The sequence below is a fragment of the Diaphorina citri genome, unplaced genomic scaffold (assembly GCF_000475195.1).
Source record: "Diaphorina citri unplaced genomic scaffold, Diaci psyllid genome assembly version 1.1 scaffold507, whole genome shotgun sequence".
Taxonomy (NCBI): domain Eukaryota; kingdom Metazoa; phylum Arthropoda; class Insecta; order Hemiptera; family Psyllidae; genus Diaphorina; species Diaphorina citri.
This window is the reverse complement of record NW_007377941.1, coordinates 72,106-90,179: the sequence shown is the minus strand read 5'-3', so window position 1 is coordinate 90,179 and position 18,074 is coordinate 72,106. Positions and strand designations below refer to the sequence as shown.

General features: G+C 38.5%; 2 protein-coding genes across 2 annotated transcripts in view; both read right to left on the bottom strand.

Annotated features, from left to right (window-relative positions):
- LOC103509525 (peptidyl-prolyl cis-trans isomerase H) overlaps window positions 1-1,284 on the bottom strand; it is a 3,946-nt gene extending 2,662 nt beyond the window's left edge. Inside the window, exons 1-2 of the mRNA XM_008474148.2 lie at window positions 694-1,284; window positions 163-339 (exon numbers count right to left, since the gene is read on the bottom strand). Coding sequence (XP_008472370.1) covers window positions 163-339; window positions 694-777 — 261 coding nt within the window. The 5' untranslated portion in view covers window positions 778-1,284. The remainder of the gene's footprint in view (window positions 1-162; window positions 340-693) is intronic.
- The window catches only part of LOC103509529 (glucose-6-phosphate exchanger SLC37A2-like), a 42,911-nt gene that overhangs the window by 15,548 nt on the left and 9,289 nt on the right, over window positions 1-18,074 (bottom strand). The gene's annotated exons all lie outside the window — the stretch shown is intronic.

The following is an 18,074-nucleotide window of genomic DNA, read 5'->3' as shown; positions in this document are numbered from 1 at the left end:
TTCCCTACACGACGCTCTTCCGATCTCAAGGAGAATGAACTTAAACTTACAGCTGAGATCATTCTCAGAAAAAATGTTATTACCTAGGTAGTTTTTTTTTTTTTTTTTACAAGGTACAAAGGTAGGTAAGTATCTACCTTTGTACTAAGGCAACATACTTACATTTACAAAGTCTCCTCCTTGAATCATGAAGTCTTTGATAACCCTGTGAAAAGATGCTCCCTTGAATCCAATGGGTACAGCATCCCGCCTGAATTCCCCAGTGCAAAATTGTCTGAAATTTTCACTTGTTTTGGGAACAACGTCAGCAAAAAGCTCAAAAATCATTCGGCCAATTTCCTAGAAAGGACAACAAAGTTTTTAAATTAAGTAAAGAAAAAGATATCAGTATCAGTATAACTGCTAAGGTTTTTAGTGACAATATTTACCAGATATTTGGCAACAATCTGAGAGTGACTGGGAAATCCAGCTGCACAGGATTGCCCGTAGATTTGTTAAGCTTAACACAACTAAGGTATGTTAGATCCCTACACCTAAGCCTCTAGGTGGGCTTTTTGAGTGTGCACTATGTCGGTTGACTTCAGTAATGCATGAGGACCTGATACCTATAACTCCTGTAAGCCCAGAAGAGCTTGTTCTTCATCTAATGGTCAAGAATCAGTTATGAACAAGTAGGTAGGTAGGTATACTTACAGTAGCTCCCACACTGATGTCAAAGAAAACCACAGGATTGTTCTGGTTCCTGAGCTGAGACTGAATTTGATTCCAAGTAGGCATGGTGAGTGAAAGATAAAAGATTCAATGTAGCTCTCTAAATAGGTGAATTTCCCTGTTATCACTTCAGTTTTGTGACTTTTTCTCCTTTTTCGCTTTTCTGGTGTTTCGGCTTTTGAAATTTAAATTTTCGTGCCAAAAGAACACAGAGTAAAATTTTGAGTGAAGTGTAGAATTCGTGAAGGGTGTTTTTCTCTGTGGTCTGTGGAGGGAAAATTTGAATTTTTTTGAAAAAACTGAGGCCCCAGATTTTGGAGTATCTACTTACGTGTTACGTGTACATAATCTGTGATAACTGTGATTTCTGAGAATACATTTCAGATTCTACCTATTAATATTAACTTTAGATTACTGTTGAACTTTTAGCCATCTGTCTGTTTAACAGCTTCTCACCGTTCAACTTTGACATTTCGGTCTAATAGCTTGGTAAATTTGACACAAGAGTTGTGTGATGACATTCTCTCTGTAGAGAAGAGGCCAAGAGCATAGGTGAGTAGGTGTTCAATATCCTTTAATAGGTACCAATAATATTTTTTATTATATAAATATTGTGAAGACGTGGGCATTTATTCAACCATTATACTTGCTGCTTTTCCCAAAGGAGACAAGCACTGGAGAATAGGTAGGTACTCGCATCAGGGATTTAAGACGCAGCGTTGACGCTAAAGTAGGGGAAGTGGAATGAAAAACATGCGTCGGGTTCGCATTGCACCCACGTCGGAATGAAAAACAGACCTTGCGTGTGAACAGTACTGAAAACAATGGAAATCTAGTACACTGAGTAAACACTATGATTACCCTGCTCGTCATTATTAATTATTATGACTATATTCTATATTTAACTTTGTGTGTTACGTACTCTTCTATTCAACGGGTACAGGGCCGGATTAGCCCCCCGCGGGGCCCCCAGGACCTACCCCCTCCCTACTAGAAAACACTTCTATACCTACCTCATTCATTTGTATCAATATTTACCTACGGATTTCGAGTTTTTTTTAAAATAGAAAAACCCCATAATATCTAGTGTAAGTCCTCAAAGCGCGGGGCCCCCAAAAGCGCGGGGCCCGTGGCAGTCTGCCATTCTGCCTTATGGGTAATCCGGCCCTGAACGGGTATAAATGATGGGTAGTTGAACTAAGTGAGATCACACCCAGTCTAGTTAGCTTAGTTGGTAGCGCGTCTGCCTTGTAAGCGTCAGGCCGCGGATTCGATTCCCGCCCAGGCGGATTTTATCCTGAAGGGATAATGTTCGTTTTCGGAACGGCTAGCTTTCTCCTATCCTGTCTAACCTTTTTCAAAAATACTCTGTCCTCGTGCCTCTTAGGTCTGTCAGTCGGTCTGAGTGTGAATGGCCGGTATTAGATTTTGGGTCTTTGGACGCCTTTTGCCTGAGTTAAACATGATCGCCTTTTGCGTTTTGTCCTACAGTTCACTGATCCACTAGTTTTGTTTTAGAGTGACCCAAGGTGGGACGAGTAGAGAAAAAGTGGCAATCCATTTCACCTGTAATAGAACGTGATGATGGGCCCAATATGAAAAATATGCTAGACACGAGAACGTACCTTAGAATAGAGCGGAATGGTATAGAATAGGTCTTATTAAAATTTGATTTCATAGATAAATATTTTTGGCTGCATTTTATATGCGACATGCCTTTCGTTCCCTGCATCCAATTTAATCACGCCCTGCTTAGCTGCCCCATTAGTTGGCGAAGGTATTGGATTTGTAACCAGAAGAAATGCGATTCGAATCCCAGCAGAAAGATTCAGTAAAAAGAAGGAACAGGAGGTACTAGCAGTAGTAGGTAATTATACTGCTCGTATTATAGAACTGAAAAGTCCCTTTACTCCAGCGGTAGGCTACTACTTTTACTGTGGTCAAATTCTCAAATTATATTGAGGAAAAAATTCTATACCTCGGCTGGGATTGAACCCACGCCCTCCTGTTTACCAGGCGTTTTAAACACTACACCACCGAGGCAGGTCTTTAGATAGCTCGGGCGGAAAATTTATCTCTTCCCGTGCAGTGGTATTGGAAGTCAAAGGGATATGCATGTGTGACGTTCCATTGTAATGTGTTGATGAATTTTGTGTGTGCTTACGCTATTAATAACAAAAGACATACGTGGTTTAATTGTGTTATTATGTTAGTGGAGTTGATATGTTATTTATGACAATAAATAACATGTTTTGTGTGTGCTTACGCTATTAATAACAAAAGACATACGTGGTTTAATTGTGTTATTATGTTAGTGGAGTTGATATGTTATTTATGATAACAAATAACATGAATATGTTGGGCATAATTATCTTCTTTTAAGTAGAATATGTTTTATCTTCTTTTGTAGATGGAAGATGTTATATAAAAACAAATTTCAATTTAATTTACAAATTAATTAATCCATCCCTGTGCCTAATAGTGAAATGAAATGGGGTAATCTGTGTATACTATTTCAGTACGTAGCGTAGGTAGCTTATAATTTGAATGCCGCGCTTACTGAAGGATTTTTCAATTCCTTTATCCTCATTACCTCATTTTTAGTTCATTTCTAGCTTGTAAACTACATCTCGCACAACTCCCTGTAGGTATAGGGAGTTAGGATCTGGATCATTGAGTCAAATCCACTAAAAAGAGTAGTTCTTTTTATAACTCGCACCCACTATAGCATCTTCATCCAGTATATCCCTAGTTTTCCCTCTGAACACGTGACAAACATGTGCCAAGACGCAATACGAGTATCTAGGCAGAGTATTAATCTTCCGATGTGTTTTGGTGTGGCGTGTATTTTCAACAATTTTCACGATGAAAATAGGCAATAGGCAACATCGCACACGAAGTTGTCTTATGCTTTCAATTTAAACCCCCCCCCTTTGTTTTGTGAGCCAAATATTTGCGAAATAAAAGTTATGGGGGCCGTTTTCACATTACTTCTAGGCATATTAGGTATTTTACATTATTATGCTTTCAATCCAACCCCCCCCCCCTTTGTTTTGTGAGCCAAATATTTGCGAATTAAAAGTTATGGGGGCCGTTTTCACATTACTTCTAGGCATATTAGGTATTTTACATTGCATGCCTGTCCGGGAACGAAAAAGGTTTGGGTAGAAAACGACAGCAACCTAGCACCTCCCCGGGATTCAAACCCAGCATCTCCAGATTTCATTTAGAATAATGTCGAGTTAGTGCTCTTATTCCAGTCTGGTAAAAATAAGCACTATTGTGGACCGTTGGACCCTGGTATTCTAACTTTTACATTGACCTTTGCCCTTTCCGAATGTCAGAGGCCCGGCGTGACCCTGTATGAGCGGTGTGTCTTACATATTTGCTCCAAATATTGGCGACCATCCTTGCTATGATGACTTTATTGATGTCTCCTCTGAACAGTTCAGTGGTTGTTTTTGGAGAACAATCTCCTCAGATTCTTCAGCAATGATATTTCTTCCAGGACCTTACCCACTTTCCCTTCGAGAAGTGCTTTGAGGAGCCCTGCATTTATAACTTTACTGGACACAACTCTTGTTCGTCTTGTTCGTCTCTTGTTCGTCCATCCGTCCCTGTGCCTTATTCTTTAATTACTATTATGTAAATTTATGACCGTTTTGTTAGGTCGTTCATTATGCCACGGTGTGAAATTAGCTGTAAGAATATTTATCTTTGTCTTGTTTCAACTGGTCGTTTAGTTCAACTATAGTAATTAGTGCTATCAGTATGTTCGATAGCATACGTACACTCGTAATGTTTCTCATACAATGTACCAATATCGGATGTGTTGAGATGAGATTTTATCTTTTTATTTGACATTTTATATCCGACGCGACGCTTTTATCTCAAAAGACCTTTGTTTGAATTGGTCTGTCCTCTTAGAAATCTTGTCACATCCCCGATCTGGCCCTTATTACTTTAGGAGAAACGAATATTACAGCTCTCAAATTTACTTGCCTTTCTCACATTTTTAGTCTGCAAAGGAAATTACTTACTTTACTTTCGACGCGACGCTTTTATCTCAAAAGACCTTTGTTTGAATTGGTCTGTCCTCTTAGAAATCTTGTCACATCCCCGATCTGGCCCTTATTATTACTTTAGGGGAAACGAATATTACAGCTCTCAAATTTACTTGCCTTTCTCACATTTTTAGTCTGCAAAGTAAATTACTTACTTTACTTTTCGTGTCTAGATAAGATTCATGAGTCAAATCTTGCCCATCCAGAAAAGAGCAGTTTGTCTAGCCATGTTGTTAACATGACCAAAGAACCCTACGATTAATTGGGTTCTATAAATATCAATTTTATTCTCACAAAACTTGGAGTTTGTCTAGCCATGTTGTTAACATGACCAAAGAACCCTACGATTAATTGGGTTCTATAAATATCAATTTTATTCTCACAAAACTTGTTACCATTCCTGAACCACAATCTGTGGACTGGTTAATCAATACAGTCGAACCTGTCTAAGTGGGAATCCAAGGGACCGACAATTTTTTCCCACTTATCCAGGTTTCCCAGTTAAAGTGTCCTACTTAGAGAGGTTGCCATGAAGGGGCCAAGATTTTTCCCAGTTATCCAGGTTTCCCACTTAGACAGGTTCGACTGTAGTAACAATATTCTAACCCAAATTTTCTTAGGGGGCCTCTGGTCATGTTCAGGGAGTAAGGTACAAAGTACTTTTCGGAGATACATATTTAGTAGGTACACTCACGTACGGAAAAATCGGGATAGATTGACTTGAGAACTTTTTCACTATAAAAAGGAACTTAGAGCGGGGTTTACCAAATCAGAATTGAGATCAATCTAGGATTGACGTATTCTTAATACCCAGTTCAATCCAGAATTGAAGCCAACTCTGACTTCATAAAACGCGGTCCTAGTAATTGTAATGCTGTGATCTGTGATATCCACAAAAGTTGTGAAGAAGCTCTCTGCTTTACCACAAAAACTTCATAAAACGCGGTCCTAGTAATTGTAATGCTGTGATCTGTGATATCCACAAAAGTTGTGAAGAAGCTCTCTGCTTTACCACAAAGAATTCATGATTTGATTGTGATGATTTTTTTTGTTCAGAAAAGGCGGTCAGAGTAAAAGGAATGAAAATGCAAATAATCTTTTTTTTTTCTCACTCGAGTGTGAATTTCGCAATCGCAGAAATCGTGTGTTCGTGAGTCATGAAAAAGAAATGTATTTCCCAGGAAGTGTTTAATAAACAGGAGCTTTGTTCTTACGACTGCAAATGTTGGTTGCGTCGCGGAACGAACTTAGCTTGGCCAGCAGATGAGTATTATCTTCTGCCGACGGCGACGATCTTATCTACCGACTTACCTAGAGACATAGCTGATACAATGCAGAATTGTCTGTCTTGAATCAACTATAGCAAGTCCACTTGTGAATTGCATAGCTGTTACAATACATGCAGAATTGGGCACTGATTGCCGAATTTACGATGCACTAGCGTATACCGTCTTGTGGTCCCTTTTTTGCAACTTTGATTCTCCTCTGCGCGAAGAAATTCTGGGAGAAGATCTTTCGTATGTTTTATAGGGGAGAGGTCACATGGGTTAAGCTACGTCGAGTAGGTCGTAATAATAGATTAGGTCGCGCGCCGTGTACAGCTACTACTTGGCTATTAATACAACTTCTGAGAATTATGATTATGCGCGTTTACTCAAGTGAGATAACTTATGAAGTACTTCATGAAAAAGAAATGTATTTCCCAGGAAGTGTTTAATAAACAGGAGCTTTGTTCTTACGACTGCAAATGTTGGTTGCGTCGCGGAACAATGAAGTACTCAATGACCGTGAATTAATTTCGCGTAAAACTCTTTATCAATGAGTCCAAATCATTCTCCCAATGAAGGGAAACATGTTCCAATGTTGAAGGAAAGAAATTTTCTCTCTCTCTCTCTCTTTCAAGCTTCTATGGTGTAGTGGTCACTGCGCTGCATGCGGGAGACCCGGGTTCGATTCCCGGCGGGGTAAAAAAAAAAGAAAAAAAAGTATCATGCAAATGATTGATTCCGTGACTGTCTGTTGCGCGGCCATTTTTGAACTCATCCATCTTCTTTTTAAAATCAGTGATTAATTTGTTCATAATTAACCCATTATCAGTGATTAATGATTAACCCTTTTGTTTCAGTGGAATGCTGGCAGAGCAGGTCAATCTTAGGTACTACATTTCGATCGGTATGATTCTGTCCGGGATTTCGACCTACGCGTTTGGTTTGGCCAAAGTTTACAACATCCACATGATGGGCTTCTTCATCGCAGTGCAGGTAAGGTAGACTGGCTAGTATTTGAAATACAGTGATTTTGAAAGTCGTATAATTGTATTGAATAAATTTCGTGTAAAGCGGAGTTAAAGTGCCTTTTTCATCGATGCACTAGAAAGAAATGGCATGTATAATATTGAGAAGAGAGAGAAAAAAAATCTTTGTGTACTTTGGTACTGAGATTATTTTACTCTTGACGCTCGCAAAGCGACTGTTTTGCTTGGTAACGGGCTTGAAAAGTACGAATTCGTTTTACATTGCAAAGTTGAAACGAAAAAAAAATTAACCACTCGGTCAGTGTTATTAACCACTCGGTCAGTGTTATTAACCACTCGGTCAGTGTTATTAACCACTCGGTCAGTGTTATTAAGCACTCGGTCAGTGTTATTAACCACTCGGTCAGTGTTATTAACCACTCGGTCAGTGTTATTAACCACTCGGTCACGGAGCTTGGCAAATTTTTCGTTCCAATCATCACGCAAGTTGATGAAACAGCTCGTAATGGGTGTGACGTACCATAGGGACGTAATGAGTTAATGAGTGATGGTGACATGTGATGGATAGGTCAGTGGTTCTTAACCTTGGCGACATACGGTGACAATCGGGCTGGTCTGTCTGTACACCGGAACCCGCAACCTCCGGTTGAAGAGTCAATCGGTCAGTGTTATTAACCACTCGGTCAGTGTTATTAACCAATCGGTCAGTGTTATTAACCAATCGGTCAGTGTTATTAACCACTCGGTCAGTGTTATTAACCACTTGGTCACGGAGCTTGGCAAATTTTTCTTTCCAATCATCACGCAAGTTGATGAAACAGCTCGTAATGGGTGTGACGTACCATAGGGACGTAATGAGTGATGGTGACATGTGATGGATAGGTCAGTGGTTCTTAACCTTGGCGACATACGGTGACAATCGGGTGATGATTTATCTCGAGTATCAAGGACGTTAGTTTGGGGTCAAGTAGGTGTTGGTGCGAAGGAGCTGAAAATTTGTAAGGTTAAGAGTGCAGAATTGTCTGTCTTGAATCCATTGCATATAGCAGATCCACATGTTGATTGCATTTGCATATCATCAGAATTGGCAGACTGTTCGGTGCAGAATTGTCTGTCTTGAATCCATTGCATATAGCAGATCCACATGTTGATTGCATTTGCATATCATCAGAATTGGCAGACTGTTCGCACTAAAATATTCAGTTCTAGATCTGTGTTTGATACCGTACTGTGAGAATGTAAAGGATCCCGTGTTTTCTTCTTCTTTTACGTTCCAGTCTCATGTGAATTCTATTCTTATCTTAACTGGATTTAAATTATTTATTTGATGAATAAGAGATATTGTCTGTTGCGCGGCCATTTTTGAACTCATCCCCTTTTTAAAATCACTGATTTTAAAAAGGGGATGAGTTCCAAAGTGGCCGCGCAACAGACAGTCACGGAATTAATCATTTGCATGATACTTTTTTTTCTTTTTTTTACCCCGCCGGGAATCGAACCCGGATCTCCCGCATGCAGCGCAGTGACCACTACACCACACAAGCTTGAAAGAGAGAGAGAGAGAAAATTTCTTTCCTTCAACATTGATAAGAGATATACAAAGGTGTTTTTCCCAAGTCAATACATGACTTCTAAGAACTATGACGAACTATTGAGATCTGTTACTCAATGTTGACTGCCGCGTAAGCGTAGACTTGGAAAACGTCCAAAAGTTGAATAGGGAAGGGAGTTCAACATGTGACCTGGGTGTTAGTGGGTTCCTTCTTTCAATATTATGTGCAATCATGAAAATTCCCTCCGTGGTAGAAATTTACCAACTACTAGTTGAAGAAAGGCTTCTTTTTTTCACTGGGAATTTGCTATCCAATTTCTCAGTACATATTGACGAATTTTTTAGTGTTAAATAAGTCTGCCATCCAATTTTCTTAGTATTCAATAAGTCTGCCATCCAATTTTCTTAGTATTCAACAAGGTTGCTATCAAATTTTCCATTATCCACTTGGTATAACTTCCCTAGTATTGTCATCCATCAGTAGCAAATATAGTCTTCCAGGTAATGTCATGGGATTCGCCTACTTTCCTTGGGGATTTCCCCAGGTTTCTACTTTGTGCGCACCTTGTATACAAGCTGCCGAGTTGCTACTTGCTCAGCAGTGAGTACCCAACTGATAAATATCATACATCATTGATTCAGTTGTTTGACTTCTCATACAGGGTGTTCTGCAAATGCTGTTACCCCGTTGGCCGCAATAAGGTAGACCCCAGTAGCCTGTTCCACGAAATTTTGGAATGATAATAGTTATAAAGTGTTGATAGTAATTTAGTATTTCTTAGTACTTTTAAGTCCGGCTGGGGGGCTTAAAAAAGGGAGTACTTAGTCCAGCTTAGTCTGGCTGGAGACTTTAAACTAGGAGGATACCAGCCTGAAATTTCCCTTGCTAAAGAAATAGAAAAGGTTGAGTGCGAAGGGCATCAGGCCAAAGCAATCACCCTAGCTAGGGCTGATTGAGAAGCTGACGAAAAACGAGAGGCTGACAAAAAACGCCGACCCCGTCTGAATACGGGAAAAGGCAAGGAAGAAGAAGATACTCGTAAGGTAGGGTACTTTTGTTTACTAGATGACTTCTCCAGACTCGTGATTTTCATCCAGACTTTCGTGGAACAGACTACAGGTACTTGAAATCGTGTCATCCAGTATGTTCATATTCCATTGGTATGATCCTCACTTGAATTGTATTTTATTACATCAAATTATGAAATGAGATTTTCGAGCACTTGATACAATCTTACCTGCCATACAGGGTGGAAATGAAAAATATAGTTATAAAGCTGTGTTCACACACCGTTGATTGAGTGTGAACACAGCTTGACAGTTCTCTCGCTAGTGGAGGAACTCGGCAGCGGTCATGGGAACCCTACCAGGTTCTTCAAGTTTAGAAGAAATTTCGTTTGCCATCTAGTTTTATCAATACAATCGTTCAACAGTGCTTATTTATACTCCCCAATTAGGACTAAAGAGTCCATTTACCTCAGCCAGCAGTTGGCTGCTACTATTGCCAAATTAAAAAAAAAAAAAAAAAAAAAAAAAAAAAAAAAAAAAAAAAAAAAAATGACAACCCCATATACAGATAAAAAGGAAGAAAAATGTCTTCACTTTCCTAAAGAGAATAATTGCACATCTCGTTTCGCCTCGGCTGAGATTGAACCCACGCTCTCTAGCTCATCAGGCAAGCGGAGTTCAAACGACCACCTTCTATAGCTTGGTAAGAAGCACATGGCTGTTATGATTCTAAAGAATTTAAAACATGATTTTGCCCCCTAAAGAAAGATTTTATGCCGATTCATCTCAGAATATTGGCTTCAACAATCAACAGGTCTCTAAACGAAAGAAAAAGGGAGCGAGAAAGACCAAGCTTTTGTTTGAACTATTTTGTACGCAAAGAAGTATTGAACTTGCAAGGCGAACTCACCCTCTTTTAAAGTAAAAAGCCTCCTGAAAATAATACTTAGGGACAGGTTTCGAGAGCTTGAAAATCATTGCGAAACTAGAAGTTATTCACAAGCAAAATGCGTTTCGAAATAAATGCTGTGCTGGGAGAATGAACTTCTCTGCCTAACAAGTAAAATGAATGAAGTAGAAAAATCCTGGTTCCGATTATAAAGTTCAAAGGCCATACAATTCAACTGGACTATAGAATTCTATCGTCCTATGGACTCGTTTCGAAATAAATGCTGTGCTGGGAGAATGAACTTCTCTGCCTAACAAGTAAAATGAATGAAGTAGAAAAATCCTGGTTCCGATTACAAAGTTCAAAGGCCATACAATTCAACTGGACTGTAGAATTCTATCGTCCTATGGACTTTTATTAGAGCCGTAATCTTTTATAATTCAATTCTGCTTAAACGGTTATGTTAATTGAGGCGGAGTGTTTCCTTTCTTTCCCAACCGCTAACATCTCTTTTTATTAACGATGAATTCAGTAGGATTTCGTTTCCTCTGAGCTGATTCACAGTTGCATAATGTGTAATCATAATCGCAGTTAATTGACAGTAAAATATTCGTGAAGAACTTGGGTACTTGATTTATCCTGTTCTTTATTTACTACGCCGAGTATCTCGTGATAACAGGAGGTAACTTCGCTATCTGCACAGTAGTCAGTATAAGCAAGAGTACTCTATCAAACCTTATCGTAAACGCTATCTCGACATGTGTTCATCTTAAAAATGGCAACGTGAAAAAATTGACTGCACAAGTCATTATTGGTACTTTTTTTATTGGTTTTTTTTTTCTGAGAAAAGTAAATATACGAGGATAAAGATTATAGGTACTTGAATATGTCACTACAAAGTATATGGGCAAATGGAGAATTGGAGATGCATTGCGATTTAATTCGTCAGCTTCTCAATCAGCCCTAGCTAGGGTGATTGCTTTGGCCTGATGCCCTTCGCACTCAACCTTTTCTATTTCTTTAGCAAGGGAAATTTCAGGCTGGTATCCTCCTAGTTTAAAGTCTCCAGCCAGACTAAGCTGGACTAAGTACTCCCTTTTTTAAGCCCCCCAGCCGGACTTAAAAGTACTAAGAAATACTAAATTACTATCAACACTTTATAACTATTATCATTCCAAAATTTCGTGGAACAGGCTACTGGGGTCTACCTTATTGCGGCCAACGGGGTAACAGCATTTGCAGAACACCCTGTATGAGAAGTCAAACAACTGAATCAATGATGTATGATATTTATCAGTTGGGTACTCACTGCTGAGCAAGTAGCAACTCGGCAGCTTGTATACAAGGTGCGCACAAAGTAGAAACCTGGGGAAATCCCCAAGGAAAGTAGGCGAATCCCATGACATTACCTGGAAGACTATATTTGCTACTGATGGATGACAATACTAGGGAAGTTATACCAAGTGGATAATGGAAAATTTGATAGCAACCTTGTTGAATACTAAGAAAATTGGATGAAGGACGCATTTTCAAACATTTTTAATCAGTTGGAGACTATTTCATAATGCATCAAATTAACAAAAATATCAATAAGTCTTCAAAGGAAGGTAAACACCAGTTTGTTTAGAAGTTTAGTTTGTTATTAAGCAATTGTCTATGTCTGACGCATTTTCTACAACCCAAGAGTATGGCAAAATTATCAAAGAAATGAGCTAAAAATTCCATGCCTTCACTGGGGTTCGAATCCTTGTCCCTACTACATGTAACAGGCCACACGCTTTTACAGCATGTCAATTAAGTTACAATCTCACTCAAAAATTTGATAGCAGACTTATTGAATACTAAGAAAATTGGATGGCAGACTTATTTAACACTAAAAAATTCGTCAATATGTACTGAGAAACAAATTCCCAGTGAAAAAAAGAAGCCTTTCTCCAACTAGTAGTTGGTAAATTTCTACCACGGAGGGAATTTTCATGATTGCACATAATATTGAAACAAGGAACCCACTAACACCCAGGTCTACAGTCACATGTTGACCTCCCTTCCCTGTTCAACTTTTGGACGTTTTCCAAGTCTGCGCTTACGCGGCAATCTCACTCAGCAATTACAAGACATGGGCCAACAAGTAGCTCGGTAGCTCACTTGAAAATTCTCAAGTGCTCCATATCAATGTTAAGATAAATCTTTTCGATTTGACGCTTAAAGATTTCCAATGTTATCAAATGGATTAATTCGAGTTGAATTCTTATCTTTTTATCCCAAATGAGGCTTTAACTTACTGCAGTGGCTACGTGCTGGCGAATGCAATAGTGGCTATCAAGCTATTTTGAATCAAGGAATAGAGAATACAATAGAACGCCTTGTTTATTTTATGGACAACCTAACTAAACAATCTATCCATACATAAACGACCAACAACGTGTACAGTAGCTCGAAGCGATGTAGATAGCTCTAAGAAGGAGGCTTTGACTTACTGCAGTGGCTACGTGCTGGCGAATGCAATAGTGGCTATCAAGCTATTATAAATCAAGGAATAGAGAATACAATAGAACGCCTTGTTTATTTTATGGACAACCTAACTAAACAATCTATTCATACATAAACGGCCAACAACGTGTACAGTAGCTCGAAGCGATGTAGATAGCTTTAAGAAGACGATTGCGAAATTCACACTCGAGTGAGAAAAAAAAAAGATTATTTGCATTTTCATTCCTTTTACTCTGACCGCCTTTTCTGAACAAAAAAAATCATCACAATCAAATCATGAATTCTTTGTGGTAAAGCAGAGAGCTTCTTCACAACTTTTGTGGATATCACAGATCACAGCATTACAATTACTAGGACCGCGTTTTATGAAGTCAGAGTTGGCTTCAATTCTGGATTGAACTGGGTATTAAGAATACGTCAATCCTAGATTGATCTCAATTCTGATTTGGTAAACCCCGCTCTAAGTTCCTTTTTATAGTGAAAAAGTTCTCAAGTCAATCTATCCCGATTTTTCCGTACGTGAGTGTACCTACTAAATATGTATCTCCGAAAAGTACTTTGTACCTTACTCCCTGAACATGACCAGAGGCCCCCTAAGAAAATTTGGGTTAGAATATTGTTACTACAGTCGAACCTGTCTAAGTGGGAAACCTGGATAACTGGGAAAAATCTTGGCCCCTTCATGGCAACCTCTCTAAGTAGGACACTTTAACTGGGAAACCTGGATAAGTGGGAAAAAATTGTCGGTCCCTTGGATTCCCACTTAGACAGGTTCGACTGTATTGATTAACCAGTCCACAGATTGTGGTTCAGGAATGGTAACAAGTTTTGTGAGAATAAAATTGATATTTATAGAACCCAATTAATCGTAGGGTTCTTTGGTCATGTTAACAACATGGCTAGACAAACTGCTCTTTTCTGGATGGGCAAGATTTGACTCATGAATCTTATCTAGACACGAAAAGTAAAGTAAGTAATTTACTTTGCAGACTAAAAATGTGAGAAAGGCAAGTAAATTTGAGAGCTGTAATATTCGTTTCCCCTAAAGTAATAATAAGGGCCAGATCGGGGATGTGACAAGATTTCTAAGAGGACAGACCAATTCAAACAAAGGTCTTTTGAGATAAAAGCGTCGCGTCGGATATAAAATGTCAAATAAAAAGATAAAATCTCATCTCAACACATCCGATATTGGTACATTGTATGAGAAACATTACGAGTGTACGTATGCTATCGAACATACTGATAGCACTAATTACTATAGTTGAACTAAACGACCAGTTGAAACAAGACAAAGATAAATATTCTTACAGCTAATTTCACACCGTGGCATAATGAACGACCTAACAAAACGGTCATAAATTTACATAATAGTAATTAAAGAATAAGGCACAGGGACGGATGGACGAACAAGAGACGTGTCCAGTAAAGTTATAAATGCAGAGCTCCTCAAAGCACTTCTCGAAGGGAAAGTGGGTAAGGTCCTGGAAGAAATATCATTGCTGAAGAACCTGAGGAGATGGTTCTCCAAAAACAACCACTGAACTGTTCAGAGGAGACATCAATAAAGTCATCATAGCAAGGATGGTCGCCAATATTTGGAGCAAATAAATACAAGAGGAAGAAGAATCCTACGTATTATGCTCAAGAGGAAGGAGGTGGGAAATGTGGAAAATTACCTCTGAAAAAGACTAGAATTACTAGATAGGGTGGACGTACAATCGTACACGTGGAAAGAAATTCCTTAAATTATAGGTACCAACGAAAACTTTGAAGATTTAGTGAATAGCGAGATGAGAAACCATTCTGGAATTCGGTTACCTACCTGTTCCACACATATCATTTCAAAGCCTGAATGCCTGATTTGTAGGAAGTGTTAAACATACTCCACCATAATTGTCAAGTTTAAACACAGATTGTCTCAACAAATACCACATAAACTAACGTTGTTTTAATTGGTTTTCAAATAATATAAATTCAACAACGAGAAAAATTGGATTCATTGTTCTCCAACTGAGTCATTTATGTTTGAGGAAAGTAATAAGTAATAAGCAGTGTTACTATCAACGTATAGTAATGACAATTACCATACGTTGTAATGAGTTTATGAATAAACCATTAGTATCTATGTTACAGGCAAACTCCACATAAACTAACGTTGTTTTAATTGGTTTTCAAATAATATAAATTCAACAACGAGAAAAATTGGATTCATTGTTCTCCAACTGAGTAATTTATGTTTGAGGAAAGTAATAAGCAGTGTTAGTATCAACGTATAGTAATGACAATTACCATACATTGTAATGATTTTATGAATAAACCATTAGTATCTATGTTACAGGCAAACGGTATATGGAGTACATAACGATCCCATGTACTCGTATTTATAGTCACCCAATATTAATGGGAATTGCCTGGTCCCATGAAACCATGAGTAATTGAGTGGAGGCAGATACGATTTTCTTAATACTTTTGATAAGCTGGTAGATTATTCATATCGAGTCCTTAAAGAACTTTCATGTTCATATGAGTCACAAGGTTTTAGTGATATACATACCTAATTAAGGTCTGTGGCGTATAGTATCTCTTAGTAGCGCTGTCAATATTTGACTTGGCGGGGCGGAGCTCTACCGCGCTCCTTAATACATTTCATTAACCGGAATACTTTTGATAAGCTGGTAGATTATTCATATCGAGTCCTTAAAGAACTTTCATGTTCATATGAGTCACAAGGTTTTAGTGATATACGATTAATTAAGGTCTGTGTCGTATAGTATCTCTTAGTAGCTCTACCGCGCTCCTTAATACATTTCATTAACCGAATAGGGTTGGAAAAAAAGTCCTTCCCCTATACGGTTATTATAGGATACATGAATAGAATAGAATATACCTTGTTTATCCTGCTCGAATGAGACTAAGAAGTCCCTTTACCCCAGCAGTCTAAACAAGGTCTCGTTTATTTTATGGGTTAAATAACATGGTATAACATAAAAATTATGTGCTGATTGATGCTGAATATCTTTTTGTGCTGATTGATGACCGAAAGAAGTTTTACTTGGATAGTTTTTTCATTTGTCTTCCTGCTCGAATGAGACTAAGAAGTCCCTTTACCCCAGCAGTCTAAACAAGGTCTCGTTTATTTTATGGGTTAAATAACATGGTATAACAAAAAAATTATGTGCTGATTGATGCTGAATATCTTTTTGTGCTGATTGATGACCGAAAGAAGTTTTAATTGGATGGTTTTTTCATTTGTCTTGACTTCATAGTTTGTTCAATTATACTCATATTTTTAGTTTGTCTGTCCATCTGTCCCTTTGTTTCGCAATAACTGTAGAAGAAATGGTCGGATTTTGATTAAATTTCCTACATCCTTCAGCAGCACATTAGGGAAAATTGGACCTCATTAGATCATCAGGTACTTCGTAGCGGCTCTCTTTCTGATCACGAAACTACCTTTTTTGTCTCTCGCAACATCCAGTATAATATTACTGAAGTTTTGATAACATTTTTTATGCCGGCTCTCTTTCTGATCACGAAACTACCTTTTTTGTCTCTCGCAACATCCAGTATAATTTTACTGAAGTTTTGATAACATTTTTTATGTTCCTTGCGTACTAGGTGGTATCCGGCCTAATCAGTGGAATGAAGTAAATATTCCGACACCTTGTGATATATATAACCTTTTATTGAGTAGGTATTAGAAAGGACGCATTTTCAAACATTTTTAATCAGTTGGAGACTATTTCATAATGCATCAATTTAACAAAAATATCAATAAGTCTTCAAAGGAAGGTAAATACCAGTTTGTTTAGAAGTTTAGTTTGTTATTATTATCAAGCGACTGTCTATGTCTGACGCATTTTCTACAACCCAAGAGTATGGAAAAATTATCAAAGAAATGAGCTAAAAATTCCATGCCTTCACTGGGGTTCGAATCCTTGTCCCTACTGACCCTACTACATGTGACCTGATCAGGTATCTGACACCTGATGAGTACACACACTATCAGGTAGACCTCACAGGTACGTCTGAAAAGGTCCGTCGGTCAGGCCAATTTTTTTTCAACAGTGTCGTCAAGAGCTGTAGAGTATTTCTATTGTTATGGCAGAATTTCTCAGAGTTCTAAATAATGTAAGCACGGTGCTGAAGGTTCACAATGTGCTACGACTTGTCCCAGGCCAAGACGAGATTCAAGATCGTGCTGGTGAACTTGACGCGATGAGCAGACAGACTCTCTCGAGTCACTGACAGTTCAAAGTTCAGTTACGTGTCTCTACATACATTACGAGCGGAATATACAGTGTTATAGTTGAGTCATTGAGTCATACTTGGGGAGTTTGAGCTGAGATATCCACGATTATTCCCTCTTCTGAAGGTATTTTTCAGCTAAATCCCTTTAGGGATGATTTTTCCTAATTTCAGTCCAGGTGTCCACATTGGAATCTGGAGTTTTCCGTAACTTAATTCAGATTCCACCGGTATGACTTCAAGAGTTGGGTTTGACCAAAAAAGTAGATTTTTTTGTTTGATCTCATGATAATTTCGTATGAAATTTTTCTCTCACAAGTGATTTCAGAATCAAATCAAGGGCGCAGAATTCAATATTTATTCTGTACCAACTTTTTATCCCATGTTCTTATTTTTTATTATCCTTTGCTTAGAGCACTACTTCTTAGAGCTATCTACATCGCTTCGAGCTACTGTACACGTTGTTGGACTGAAATTAGGAAAAATCATCCCTAAAGGGATTTAGCTGAAAAATACCTTCAGAAGAGGGAATAATCGTGGATATCTCAGCTCAAACCCCCAAGTATGACTCAATGACTCAACTATAACACTGTATATATTCCGCTCGTAATGTATGTAGAGACACGTAACTGAACTTTGAACTGTCAGTGACTCGAGAGAGTCTGTCTGCTCATCGCGTCAAGTTCACCAGCACGATCTGAATCTCGTCTTGCCTGGACAAAGCGTAGCAGCATTGTGAACCTTCAGGGCAGGCGCCGTGCTTCTACATGTATTACGAACGCTGAGAATTCTGCCATAACAATAGAAAATACCCTACAGCTCTTGACGACACTGTCGAAAATTTGCCCTGACCGA